This window comes from Coccidioides posadasii, chromosome 1 (assembly GCF_018416015.2).
Source record: "Coccidioides posadasii str. Silveira chromosome 1, complete sequence".
In the NCBI taxonomy this organism is placed as follows: Eukaryota; Fungi; Ascomycota; class Eurotiomycetes; order Onygenales; family Onygenaceae; genus Coccidioides; species Coccidioides posadasii.
This window is the reverse complement of record NC_089407.1, coordinates 6,191,518-6,204,802: the sequence shown is the minus strand read 5'-3', so window position 1 is coordinate 6,204,802 and position 13,285 is coordinate 6,191,518. Positions and strand designations below refer to the sequence as shown.

Below are 13,285 nucleotides of genomic sequence, written 5' to 3'. Positions count from 1 at the left end.
TAGGCGAATTCCGACGACTCTGACGGGTCGCGGAACGGAATGGCTACTCCACGATCTCAAAGCACCGACAGCGCAGAGCCTTGTGCACAGTTATCCATTGACCTCCTCAACAGTGTTAACAATACCACCCGCTATCGAGAACCGCATAGCTTCCCGACCGTAGTTTTACGACGCGGCCAACCGAGGAGGAACAAGCCACGGGACATTTACTCCATACCTCCCGAAGATAGTTTGGCTTCAACGACGCGATCTGTTGACATGCTATCACCCCCTCTGGGTGGAAGACGACGTCTTCGCCGGCGGGCGACCGCGACGAATCCCCGTTCTGCGACCAGTAATGGCGGCCACTACTTGCGATCCTCCCCGCGGAAGCGAAGAACGGATACCCCGCCTCCTAGGCGCCAAAAAGAAGCGTTTGTTTTGAGTGACGCTAGCAGTGATGACGAGCGTGTTGGTGGTGGAATTGAGGATGTTTCGGTAGCGCAAAAACAAGAAGAAGAGGACATCACTATGCAATCCATCCCCCGAAGGAAATCAAGAAGAGCAGCCACAAACGGTGATGGCGGAAGTGCGGCGCGGCGGGGCGCTTACAGCGATCCGGATACATCGTATCAACCATCGGACGAAGATGGAGATAGTGAAAATGAAGTTTCCACTCAAGATCAAGAGCACAACGAGGGTCGATCCGATCTTCAAATCAACTTCCAGCAGGGCGTGAGCCCTAGGGTGGAGGCTGAGTCAATTGAAATCCCCGATGAAATGGAAGATATCCAACAAGTTGATGAGCGAGGGAGAACCCTAGATGACGGCGCCAGAAGTTTTAGCGACGTTGAAAGCATCTACGGACTGGGAGACGATGAATATTTCGTAGAGGCTAGCCATGTGTTCGAGCAAGAGAAGAACTGGTCTGCCCTCATCTCTGAAGCTAGAGAGTTGATAAAGGAAGCGAATTCCAAGAGAATCGGCGTTTACAGTCGCCGCTCGATCCGACTACTTGGGAACATATGGGATGCGAGGGAAATCTATACTGAGAGTATGGGAGTACGGCAAGATCGTGACGATGACTCGCAAATGACGGCTAAAGAGAATGAAATCCTTCAAACCATATCTGCGAGAATCATGAAGTTACCAATTAGGAAACCTGCCAACCTCGAGGACGAACAGAGCCTTCTGTCGATGGTCCACGAGATCCATGGATACATCATTCCAGCAGCAATTGGCTTGCTTCAAAATTGTTTGATGGCGCATTTCCTGGAGGGCCGTCTTTCCGACAAAGGTATCGACCAATTGGTTCAGATACTTAGATTGTTCTCTGAGGTGTGCGACCACACAAACCCGAGTGATTATCCACCCTCTGTCCAATTTCCCGATCGCCTGAAGACCGTGAGGATCCTGTTTAGGTTTCTATTATATGTCTTTCAAACACAACAAGGTAAAAAGTGATCTGGAAGGAGAGCATGAGATCCTGTATGGGTATACCGGAGGAGGAATACAATAAGTTGCTGGTTATGTGCATAATATAAGCGCTTTCGGCGGGTTCTGGTGGCCACGCTACCGTGAAAATTTAACCGCTCCACGCTCCCACTAACCAATGTATACGGTATTTGTCGCTGTTGTCCTTCCGGACGTCCGGGGGTACTCAAGAGTTACGTAGAGGTGCAGATGAAAATAGACCTGCTCCACGCACTGGCTGCATCAAGATGGAGTCGTTAGGATCGTGCGGGGAATACTCCGTATGTCGTCAGCGATCACTGTAGACGCCCCCTCTGTCATGTCTGATTACATTGATGGCACATTCGCTGACCTACAAACGAGCATGCTGCATGTGTGAAATTGTGCATTCCCCAAAGATGGTCTCCGAGAGCTTTTCCATGCCACCCTCTCGTAAGCCACCCAACTAACTAAGCTTGATTGTCGCCCTACTTTCGAGGCATCGTTCACTTGGGAATGGCTGCCCAAAGCCAATCCAATCCCAGTTCGGAGATCACCTCATGCACAAGGACAGTCCACGCACGCTGTTGGAACCACGAAGCCAACCTCCCGCTGCAGAGCGAATTTAGTTATGCTTCCTTTTCTCTTCCCGCTGCAGTAGTTTCCCCTCTCTGAATAAACCGAATGACGTCGGCTGTTGACGGGTCAGCAATGGGCATGGTTGAGCAGGAGAGGTCAGCTGTTCACGCTGCGTAGTCTTGAAACAATTGAGAGCGAACGGTAAACCATAATGGGGCATCAAGGTGACAATTGTCCAACATCACCTTTTCCACCGTCGCAGCCGGACGTTGAGCGGCCGTTGACGCCGCTCCGGTCACGTGCCGCACCAGCGGCAGCCACGCCTGCAGACGGCAGAACCTCACGGCCCCCCAAGCTTTCTCTCCCTCGCTGGTTCACGGTTGACTTTTCGTCGCTGAACCACAATCCACGGTTGTTGTTCGGTTCCCCCCTATCGGCCTGTTTGTTTACTCTTCAGTATTTGACATCTCCTCCTTGGAGACTTGGTTCTATTTAATATTTAATAATCTTTCTCCCCTAGAGGTAAGTATGAAGCCAGCATACTCCGTGCGTCGAGGTCGAGCAGGGATCTGATACAAGGAGAAAACCCGCAGCACTCGCCCCTGGGTACACGCCAATCGGTTTCAAGGACCCCTCCAACGCTTGAGTTCAGCGGACCTGCGATTTATCTTGGACCTGTGAAGCGTTTCAATTCGTTACGGCGAACGAATTGGCACTGCTCCTGTCTCCACTCAGAAACTGTCCTTTCGAGCGCCTCACTCTGACCGTTCTCTCTTACCTTCTTTTCGAGCCCTGACCTTTCAACGCATCGGCAGAGGGGGGTCTGTCTTTCCGAAACACGGGATATAATTGCAGGTACCGGGCATTGTGCTCTCTTCTGTGCAGGCCAACTTGGTAGGTTTGGTGCCTTTTCTTTATGTCTTTAGGGATAGAGGCTTCGGCCGAGCTTACTGGCGGGATCTGTGAAAATTCCCTTGCCTCATCTCTCTCCTCTTGGTCCATAACAGTGTGGGCATGACCAGCCTTCGAACTCGACTATCAGCCAGGCTTTCCTCAAGTACAAGTGGCTCGCAGTCTTGCTAAAAGCCACCTCACCAATTGCTACTTAGCGGCGGTTTGATAAATTATGTGCTGACAGAAGCATAGTTCCCCGCCGGCTGTCACATCTCTAACAAAGACCCTTGACCGAAGTAGCATACCGAACGCTCTTTCGAAGCAAGCCGTTACCATTATACCTTACGTATAACGCAAGAATGGCGTCGACTGAGGAGTTGGCTCCCATTAGAGAGCCTGCAGTAGGGGATACGTCCGCTCCGGCCCCGGAAAATGTGAATGACGCCCACGAGGTAAAGTCGGAGGCGGAATCAGCCAAAGACAAGACTCCAAGTTCTCCAGAGCAGAGGGGAACGCCTTCCAAGCGACCCATGACAGGAAGCGGACCCAAACGACCAGTGGCACCTAGCGCTACTAGGACTTCCAAGCCGACAGCGGCGTCAACACGCACGGCTCCGGGAAGTACCCTGAATAAACCTCCAATTCGCCCCACCACCATTAACACCTCTCGAAGACCTCCATCGAGCGGCGCACCTACCACTGGCGTCTCGCATCGATCTCGCATGTCCATAGGAAGCTCCGCGGACGAAAGGACTAGCCGTTTTACGAGCTCCGGCGACGAGAACAAGAAACCTAGCACGGTTAAAAGAATGTCGCTGACCGGAACCCCAGCTGCTAGAGCTCCTACGAAATCGACAACATCGGATCGTAGACCAACAGTCACTTCGTCATCAAGGGCTGCCGCCAGGGCCACCGCTCCATCCACACAGAGCCCGGCCAAGCCAACCTCTCGGTCCACAGCGACGGTTCCATTGACAGGTGCACGGGCCGCACGACCAGCAACCACGGGTAGGGCCTCGGTTTCTGGCGCTGACGCTATTAAACGGCGTGCGGCCGCTCCAGCGTCTCCAGTGAAGAAAAGGCCATCTAGTGAAGTCCCATCGAAGAGCCTTACCTCGAAATCACCGGAGCTACAGAAGCGAATTGCGGAATATGAAGCTATTAGAGCAATGCTGCTGGCGGCTATTGCTGCTGACGAGGCTGGAGATGAAACCAAACGTGACGAAATTCAAAGTGATATTGACAACGAAGTCTCCAAGCTCAGAGAAGGCCTGGAACCTAGCAGGCTGAAAGAATCCGATGAGGGTGAAGGCAATAGAATTTCGCATTTACAGTCACAGCTCGAAGCCAGTGAAAACAAGATCTCAGAACTCCAGAAGCTCCTCGATGAGAGTCTCGCCAAGGCCGCAGATTTAGAGAAATCGGTCAGTGAGGGTGCTAGTGTCGCTCAAGAAGAACATCTGGCCCAGATGACCTGTTTGGCCGAAGCTCACTCGCAAGAACTGAAGAGTTTGCAAACAAAATTGGAAGAAGCCGAGATCAAGCATCAAGCACTCATTACCCAACATGTAACAGAGCTAGAAGAAGCCAAGAAATCTGCCGCCGAGGTTGGGGACTCGAACATTAGAGAGCTTGAGGAACACAAAGCAGCCCATGCTGCATCTGTCGAAAAGCTGGAAGGCGAGCTTGCCGCTGAACGCTCTTCAGCGAGCGAACTCTCGACCCAAATAGAAAGCTTGAAATCAGAGATTGCTGCTCGAACTGAAGAATTAAGCGCCGCTAAGAAACTGGCCGAGGATGAAAAGCAATCTTTTGCTGAGTCTCACCAGAACAATCTCATACAGCTTGAGAATGAATTAAGAGGGCAGGATGCAGTTATGAAGTCTCTCAAGGATGAAATCCAGCTCCTTAAAGATTCGAAGGATCAGGAGCTAGCGGAAGCTCGAGAATCGTCCGCTCAAATAGTAGCATCGTTCGAAGAAAAAATTACATCGCTTGAGGAGAAATTGGCACGAGCAGAATCGGACGCTGCGCGCGAAACAGCCGAAAACACCCAGTCTCTTGCTGACAAGGACGGCGAAATTCAGCGCCTCGGTGAAGTTATCGACGGCCTTCAAGATAGCATTCAGAAGTTGCATGAATCCAAGTCCAGCGAGCAAGACCAGCAAATCATTGAGCTTAACACCAGCCACGAGCGCGCTGTTGCGGCGTTGAAAGCCGAACACGATTGTGCACTGGCTAGTCTAACTGCTGAACACGAGCAAAAGCTCGCGGACGCTAGCAACGAGACGAAAACCTTAAAAGAGGAACGAGAACATGAAATTGCGAGCTTGACTCAGAAGCATGAGACCTCTCACACTGAGCTAAATAATCTCATCTCCGAACTTAATGCAACAAAGACACGTATGGAGACGGAAGCTGACGACTTGAAGAAATCGCATGAGGATGAGCTTCAGTCCTTGCAAACCAAATTATCCGAGGCGGAAAAGTCGTTGGCTGAAGCTAAGCAACTAAGAGAGGAAAGTAATGCCGTAGCAAAGGAAGCCAATGAACACGCGATACAATCCTTGGAAGACAAGATTAAGTCAATGGAGGCTGAAATGGCCGGGAGCAATGCTCGTATTGAATCCCTTACCGCTGAATTAGAGGCAGAAGGGGCTCGGGTTGAAGCGCTCCAAAAAGAACTTGAGGCCTCTGAAGCTGACCGTAAAGGAAAGGATGAGCAACACGATGCCTTGGTCAAAAATCTCACTGCTGATGCCGAAGCAGTGGCAAAGTCCCTGGAGCAGACGACCCAAGAACTTTCATCGACTCAGGAGAGACATGCCGCTGCTTTATCTGATCTATCAGCTGCCCATGACGCCGCGCTTGCAACTTTAAAAGCTGAGCTATCACAATCCCATGAAAGTGCACTGAAGGACCTCCAGCAGAAGTTTGATGAGCTGTCCACTGCAAAGATTGACATCGAAACGGCACATGTAGTGCAGATTGAAGGCTTAAAGGCCGAGTATTCTACCGCCCTCGAACAGCAGGTGGCCAAGCTGACATCCCTCGAAGAGAACCACAAGAGTGCCATGGACGATTTGAAAAAGGAATTTGAAGAATCTACATGCAAAAAAAATCAAGAGCTAGAAGCGTCACATATACAAAAGATTAATGAATTGGAAGCCGCACACGCGGAAGCAATCGAGGAGCTTCTTGGTGCCCATGAAGAAAAGCTAAACAATTTGAGAAACGAGCTTGAAGCCGGATCCAAGGAGAAGTTGGCAGAGGCGGAGGCCTCTCACTCTACCACTCTAGGCGAACTTCAACAGCAGCTCTCAAAGGCCCAGGAAGCTGCTGCCGATACCTCGGTGGTTGATAGCCTGCGAGAAGAGCTATCTCACCTCACCTCTCAGTTGGCGAAGGCACAACAGGATAAGGCTGGGGTTGAAGCCACATTGCAATCCACACAGTCTTCTGTTTCGGAACTCGAGGGCTTGCGGCCAGATTTGGAGGCTACCAAAGCTGAACTTTCTTTCGCTAACGAAAGCCTCGCTGAACTTAAAAAAGCCCAGGAAAGCATGGCCGCAGAAGTTGAGAAGTTGAAGGCCAATACTTCTGAGGCCGAAGCGAAGACAAAAAGCGCTGAAGCAAAATTTGCCGATCTCGAGAAAGATATAAATGCTTTAAGTGAGAAGAACATTTCTCTAGTTGAACAGCTGCAGGAGGCGGAAACCGCGGCAGCGAAATCCAATCGACGTATTCGGGAACTGGAGTTTGACCTCGCCGAAGCCACCAAGGGCAAGGACGATTCGACCACGATGTCCAACGGCGACACTCTAAAATCCAAGGGTGGTTTGGCTGATAGCAAATGGGCGGTGCGGGATGATGAGCAACCTACCACTGAGGGTAAGAATGAAACCGCCACTAAGCCCATGGTAGAAGTCGCCGTCCCTGACCCCAAGGGGGTTGAGGACCTTGGCTCTTCTATTCAAGGAACGGTGGGCTGGCCCCGTCTTGTCTCCCTTTCCTTTTTCATCTCTCCATTAATTTGTCGCTTGTCCCCCTTCTTTCGTTCATTCCGCAATGCAGTGTTCACATTTGGCCCTCTTCGTAATATTTATTGACCAATTATCCTCGTTTCAATAGATGGCCAGCCTTCGGGAACGGCTGCGGCAGCTTGAAGATGAAAGCGGAAGTTTGCTAGACGAGGATGTGAGGTATGCATCGGACCGTTCTCTCTTCTCCCTGTGTCTGCGATCTAATACCCTTTTTCCTGTTAGAATGGTGGACATCCTTTCCAAAATTAGCCGGGACGCTTCTTCTCCACACACTCCCGTTACGCCTAGCATGTCTATCACTAGCGATAGCGGAGTTGCGAAAGAAGCTGCGGTTGAATCCTGAGCCATTGTCGTCTCGACGCTTCACACCACTCACTATACTGGGCATTTATTCGTGATTACGGCCCCCTTCCTTCAGTCTTTTGTAGATTGAGATACCTCTCCCGTTCCAATGGGAGCATATGTGTATGGATATTTTTGTTTTGCTGGACGTGTCTCTGGACGTGTCTGCCTCTGGTCATATCCCTTCATTCCCTTCGGGTATTATATCTTGCCCGACTCTATCTTGGCCCCATTCAGCTATATCATTTTAATCCAGTTTCTTTTCCCATGCACATAGCAATGTCCTTGTGCACTTTAAGGTGGTTTCTCTGCGGCCAGTTCATATTCATGTCAATCATTGTCTCCCGCTCCACATTTTGATCCAGAGCTCTTTGTACTTAGCATATAAATACCCATCAATCACAGGACTACTATGCTGTTGAAATGCCGCATACATTGAACTCGTAGATTCTCCTCATAGTGTTGTCCCACGTACGGATTTTGCCGCATCCGCTCTTACTAGGGTGGACGGGTAGGTAGACCGGCGTCCGGAAATTCAATAGCCCGACGGATGGCAATGACGCATTGCTTAGATAAGCAATAAGTAGGCGCTGGCAACTCCAATCAACTGCCCAACACGCCGACCGTCACGATCATGTCCGGAGGATCTTTGCAGGGAGAGGCAGCCAGAAGGTCTTTGTTGGACAGGGGAACCTGACTAATAACTCTGCATACTGATTCGGAAGTCCCATGCCCCAGCCGAGCGGAGATGCCCTGAATCGTCCGATTTGCGGCAGCGAATTCTAGGCTGCAATCCTTTTCAGGCCACGAGTTTGGCCGATCGCAAAGCCAAAGAAATCGGCCCTTCCGGGATGAGGCACGATGCTGTTGGTAATGGTATGAGCTGCTCTTGTATTTGACATTTTTGTGGAGTGGTTGAGAAGAAATAAGGATGAGGAAGCGAACAGTTCCGCCGAGTGGGGGGCGTCGAGTCACGCAGCCGAGCAGAACGGCAGAATCCGAAGCTCCGGAAGATGACTCCATTGCAGAAGTATATCGCGATATGCTCGCAGAGGCGCACTCGACGCCATGGAGACATGATGCCAGGGCCACGAAGCGACGGAGAGTGGGAGAACGTACTGCGATCTCGCACGACTCGTTATCCCAACCACAGGAAACACCACAAGGTGCCGAAAAAACAGTGAACAAGATTCCACAGACTGTTTACGATATAGATGCATCTGACGAGTCAGAGGTGGATGAGTGGGAGGATGTTGAGCTGCCCACTACCATCCCCGTACAGGAGCCGGTTCTGCCAACTTCCGAGAGCAGAGAGGATGATGCTGGACTACAGATCACTCTTACAAAACCCGAAGACGAGGGTAAAGAAAAGGCTTCCTCACGCCGGAAACCTGTATCTGGAGCGGAAAAAAAATGGCGCCTAGATATCCACAAAGTTCATTTGCTGTGTCTTCTCAGCCATGTTCAGCTGCGGAATTCATGGTGCAATGATGATGAAGCGCAGGTATTCGGTACTCTGAAACCTTTCTGCGCTATTTCATCCTTCTAATATGATTCACGGCTAGAGGAAACTTAAGGGAATGCTATCCAAAAATACCGTCCGGTGCCTTAATCCGAAAGCGGATATGCCGCAGTTCAGTCGTTCAACTACCTTTGCAGATGGTTTGAAACAAGCCAGTGAGATCTTCCGTCGAAGATTTAAAGTTACTGCTCCGGGAATGAGGAGGTCTTTCTGGCTTGACAATCTGGACATATCCTTTGACTCAATTGTCTGTCACCGATTATCTCTACGCTAAAGTTCTGTGTACTAATACTGGAAGCAGGTCAGTTTCAATACAGAAGAAGTTTTGACTTCGAAAGATGCTTTCCGAAAACAAGCCATAAGCATGGAAGGATCTTGTGACCTCGGGGCGCAATTGTTCTGCGCCATGCTTCGTGCTGCGAATGTGAATGCCCGACTTGTCTGTTCTCTCCAACCGCTTCCTTTTAGTGGAGTAGCAAAAGGTGGACTGCCTGTGAAAAGTATGAAAGAGAACATTGTGTTATCGGATGATAACATGAGAGCTTCGAGCGAAGGAAGTAGTAAAGGTACTTTCAAGGCCCAAGAGACTCCACCACATAGAATGCGCAGATTAGGACAACCACGATTCTCGCCTGGGCCATCGAAGAGCCCAAGGGCGAAGTCTATACCAGGTATGGGCTACAAACATCATACGCAACGTGCGCCAATTAACACCTTTTTCTAGAGACCTCTTCACCTAGTATCCCCGAGTCATCATATCCTATTTTCTGGGTTGAAGCCTTTAATGAAGCAATGCAAAAATGGGTAGCTGTAGATCCCATGGTGACAAACACAATTGGAAAACCTTCACGGTTTGAGCCTCCGGCTAGCGATCGACATAACACCATGAGCTACGTTATTGCTTTTGAAGAAGATGGATCCGCTCTCGACGTTACGAAGCGCTACACAAAATCATTCAATTCAAAAACGAGGAAATCTCGAGTGGAATATACTAAGGGCGGCGAAAGGTGGTGGCATTCCGTGATGGATTTTTATGAAAAGCCTTTTCCGGAAGACCGTGATCAGTTAGAAATCGGGGAACTTACCGCGAAAGCAGCCGCTGAGGGCATGCCTCGTAATGTTCAAGATTTCAAAAACCACCCAATCTACGCTCTGGAGAGAGATCTCCGTCGGAATGAAGTTATTTACCCTCGAAGAGAAATTGGCAAGGTTGGACTGAGCAGGTCATCTACGAATAGCAGAAATCAAGCCCTAGAAGCCGTATATCGACGATCGGATGTCCATGTTGTTAAAAGTGCCGAGGGATGGTACCGCCAAGGACGATGTATTAAGACTGGTGAACAGCCACTGAAGAGGGTTCCGATTCCAAAAACTAAATTAAAAGCCGATGCGGATGGCGATGTGGAAAATTCTGGCCCTGAGAATTCTTCGGACACGCCAATGTATGCCATTTTTCAAACAGAAATATACAAGCCTCCTCCCGTGGTGGACGACCGTGTACCTAAAAATGCGTACGGCAACATTGACGTTTACGTGCCAAGTATGGTCCCCGAAGGAGCTTTTCATTTAAAGCACTATGACGGTGCTCGGGCTGCGAAGATATTAGGAATTGATTACGCGGATGCCGTTATAGGGTTCCAGTTCAGAGCAAGGCATGGTACGGCGGTGACGCATGGGATTGTTGCATCAGCAGAGCACCGCGAGGCGCTCCTAGCAGTGATTAGCGGCTTAGAAGACGAACGAGGGCAAGCTGAGCAAGACCGCCGGACAATGGCAGCTTTGTCCATGTGGAGACAATTACTGATTAAGCTAAGGATTGCCGAACGTGTGCAAGGATATACGTTTGAAGGAGAAGAAGAAAAGAAAGACGAGGCGCAAGAATTATCTGAATCCGACTATGAGGCGAATGGTGGTGGCTTTCTTCCAGAAGGCGATGAAGATGGAGAGCTACCAACTGCCCGTGGAGTGGGATATGATGACTGGCTCAATGAGCCTCCCGCTGGTGGACTTGTCGTGCCAGAGGTTTCGTCGGTGGAAAGGCCCCTCGAATCGACAAGTGTAGCGTCTTCGTCACGATATACGCTTGTTGTGGTTCCCAGAGAAAGCCCGTCGAATGACAGACGTCAAGCCGCGTTTGCATCTGCACCACATGGCGACACAGCACCACCATTGGCCGCGCAGCAGCCTCAAGAACAGGGTGAACCTCCTCCCCACCCGGCCAGTCCTGCGAATGGCTCACATTTGTGCCCTTCTAAATACACTCCCACTCACGACCGCGCTGGGAGCGTGGAGGAAATGTCCGGGTTGCCGGACTTAGTTCATAATGACTCCGACAGTGAGATTGACGATCAAAACTCCATGATATCGCATGATCCGGAAGACGAAGATGCGGAGCCGGAATGGCTACTCTCTGATTAATTGGTTGTATTCTATTAAAACAGCATATAAATTTTTGGCTTGCGAAAGCAGGAAATGAGCCTAGATGTTTGGCTACGTTTCTGGACATATTTTCATTTAGAGCTGGGTGCATTGGTTGGGTATACGAATTAGCATCTTTTTGGTTAGGGCCTCCTATAAGCCGTGGTACGCATACTGATTAGTTAGAGAGATAACCCGAGAATGGTTCTATATGTTTGAGATCGGCATATGAAAATGGCTGATCCTATAAAACATAAAGCATAGCATCGAAATCGCTGGTTACTTTTTTTTAAAAAAATCCTTCCCTACTCCTGGACATCTAAAACCCAGGATCCCTTAGTTACCTAATGACTGGCGCATAACCTGGATCTGCTGTAGAACTGCAGATTTGCTAGTACCGCCAATAGCAGATTTCATCTCGACTGACCGTTCATAGTTGAACACCTCTAGAACGTCATCACCGATGCGCTGGTCAACAGATTTCAATTGCTCCAGGGTAAGATGGTCAATTGGCTTGTTCTCCTTTTCGCCCAATGCGACGACACGGCCAGCAATATGGTGTGTTTCTCTAAATGGGACGCCTTTCCGGACAAGGTATTCAGCTAAATCGGTAGCCAGCATATCTGGGGTGAGGGCTGCGATCATTTTATCAGGGAACGTCGTCATGGTCAAAAGGACACGGTTGGCAATTTGCAGACTGTCTTTGAGAGTCTTAACATGCTCAATCATAGGTTCAACGCTTTCTTGCAAATCTTTATTGTATGTAGATGGAATGCCCTTGATGGTCATCATCAATCCCGCCATGCCACCGAAGAGCCTGCCGCATTTACCGCGGAGCAGTTCAAGGGAATCGCTGTTTTTCTTTTGTGGCATGAGGGAGCTGCCGGTCGTGTAAGCGTCGGAGAGTCGGACGAAACCGAATTCAGTGGAACTGTAGAGGATAAGGTCCTCACTCCAGCGGGAGATGTGGAGCATGACGGTTGATCCACATTGCATAGCTTCGAGGATAAAGTCCCGGTCGCCAACCGCAGCCATGCTATTCATGACTAGCCCTTCGAAACCAAGCTCTTTAGCCATAGCTTCTCGGTCAATCTTAAATGCGTTTCCCGAGAGTGCACCACAGCCCAGCGGACTCCTGTTTACGCGCTTGATGACTTCGCGAAAGCGTTCAAGGTCGTTCAAGAAAGCTGTTCCATAGCTCAGCAGCCAATGACTCCATCTCACGGGCTGTCCACGCTGAAGGTGGGTGTATCCAGGGATCAAGTACTCAATATCAGCCTCAGCCCGATCAGTAATGGTGCTGATCAAGTCGACCAAATACGTCTCGATGGTTTTCAACTCGTCCCTCAACCACAGTCTCAAGTCTGTTGCAACCTGGTCATTTCGGCTTCTGCCCGTATGTAGCTTCCCCGCAATATCCTTCCCAATGATCTCGCCGAGTCTGCGCTCGTTTGCAGTGTGAATATCTTCGTCGACGCCAGGCTGGATAACAAAAGTGTTATTCTCCCACTCGCCGCGAATCTGGTTCAAACCCTTCTCGATGGCTTCGAATTCAGCTTGGCTGAGGATGCCTGTGGCGACGTTCGCACGGGCAAAGGCAATTGACCCAGCAATATCTTGAGCGTAAAAGGCACGGTCGAAGTAGATGGACTCATTGTATGCCACCATCAATGGGTCAGTTGCTCCGGAGAATCTGCCGCCCCATAGCTTGCCAGCAGCGGGTTTGGAGGACGATTGTGGTTGGGACGCCATGGCTTAAGGGTGCGAGAGGCCGCTTGGAGGTCAATTGGTGCGTACTTTTGCGTGAGAAAGGGAGAAAGCAATGGTTGCCGCCCTTGACGCAGCGGGAGTCATCGTTCGGCGATTTTATACAGAGGGGTACATGGTCTCCACCGCCTGGCTTTTGAGTTTCGCCAAGACACGAAGGATTGCGCTAAACTAGTTTAGTGAATTATGTAATTGTTTCTGTTACGTAAGGCACGCGTCGCGTCGACGAACGAGTTGGTCATCTCATCGCGCGTTCCCGGCAACCGCGCAGACCCTGAGCTCATCCTGA

General features: G+C 50.2%; 4 protein-coding genes across 4 annotated transcripts; 3 read left to right on the top strand and 1 right to left on the bottom strand.

Moving 5' to 3' along the window:
- Positions 1-39: 39 nt before the first annotated feature.
- Positions 40-1,611, top strand: D8B26_001815 (uncharacterized protein; the record flags this gene model as incomplete). The annotated part of the gene is made up of 1 exon (XM_003065783.2): positions 40-1,611. One exon carries the CDS (start codon positions 40-42, stop codon positions 1,441-1,443), a length of 1,404 nt encoding a protein of 467 aa, XP_003065829.2. The 3' UTR covers positions 1,444-1,611.
- A 1,215-nt stretch (positions 1,612-2,826) lies between these two features.
- D8B26_001814 (uncharacterized protein) lies at positions 2,827-7,697 on the top strand. The gene is made up of 4 exons (XM_066123643.1): positions 2,827-2,904; positions 3,157-6,795; positions 7,036-7,106; positions 7,170-7,697. The coding sequence occupies exons 2-3, from the start codon at positions 3,264-3,266 to the stop codon at positions 7,068-7,070; spliced, it is 3,567 nt and encodes a 1,188-aa protein (XP_065979718.1). The 5' UTR covers positions 2,827-2,904; positions 3,157-3,263; the 3' UTR covers positions 7,071-7,106; positions 7,170-7,697.
- A 230-nt stretch (positions 7,698-7,927) lies between these two features.
- D8B26_001813 (uncharacterized protein) lies at positions 7,928-13,078 on the top strand. The gene is made up of 4 exons (XM_003065781.2): positions 7,928-8,793; positions 8,855-9,058; positions 9,113-9,482; positions 9,536-13,078. Exons 1-4 carry the CDS (start codon positions 8,221-8,223, stop codon positions 11,227-11,229), a joined length of 2,841 nt encoding a protein of 946 aa, XP_003065827.2. The 5' UTR covers positions 7,928-8,220; the 3' UTR covers positions 11,230-13,078.
- On the bottom strand, positions 11,566-13,078 carry ARG4 (argininosuccinate lyase; the record flags this gene model as incomplete). Its single annotated transcript, XM_003065780.2, has 1 exon — positions 11,566-13,078. Exon 1 carries the CDS (start codon positions 12,979-12,981, stop codon positions 11,566-11,568), a length of 1,416 nt encoding a protein of 471 aa, XP_003065826.2. The 5' UTR covers positions 12,982-13,078.
- Positions 13,079-13,285: the final 207 nt, after the last annotated feature.

Bases quoted from the DNA above. Each gene is read 5' to 3' on its own strand.
- D8B26_001814 (XM_066123643.1), top strand. From the start codon at position 3,264: ATGGCGTCGACTGAGGAGTTGGCTCCCATTAGAGAGCCTGCAGTAGGG. The intron at 6,796-7,035 runs GTAAGAATGAAA...TCGTTTCAATAG, and splicing joins TGAGCAACCTACCACTGAGG to ATGGCCAGCCTTCGGGAACG.
- D8B26_001813 (XM_003065781.2), top strand. From the start codon at position 8,221: ATGAGGAAGCGAACAGTTCCGCCGAGTGGGGGGCGTCGAGTCACGCAG. The intron at 8,794-8,854 runs GTATTCGGTACT...ATTCACGGCTAG, and splicing joins GCAATGATGATGAAGCGCAG to AGGAAACTTAAGGGAATGCT. The intron at 9,059-9,112 runs GTCTGTCACCGA...TACTGGAAGCAG, and splicing joins ACATATCCTTTGACTCAATT to GTCAGTTTCAATACAGAAGA.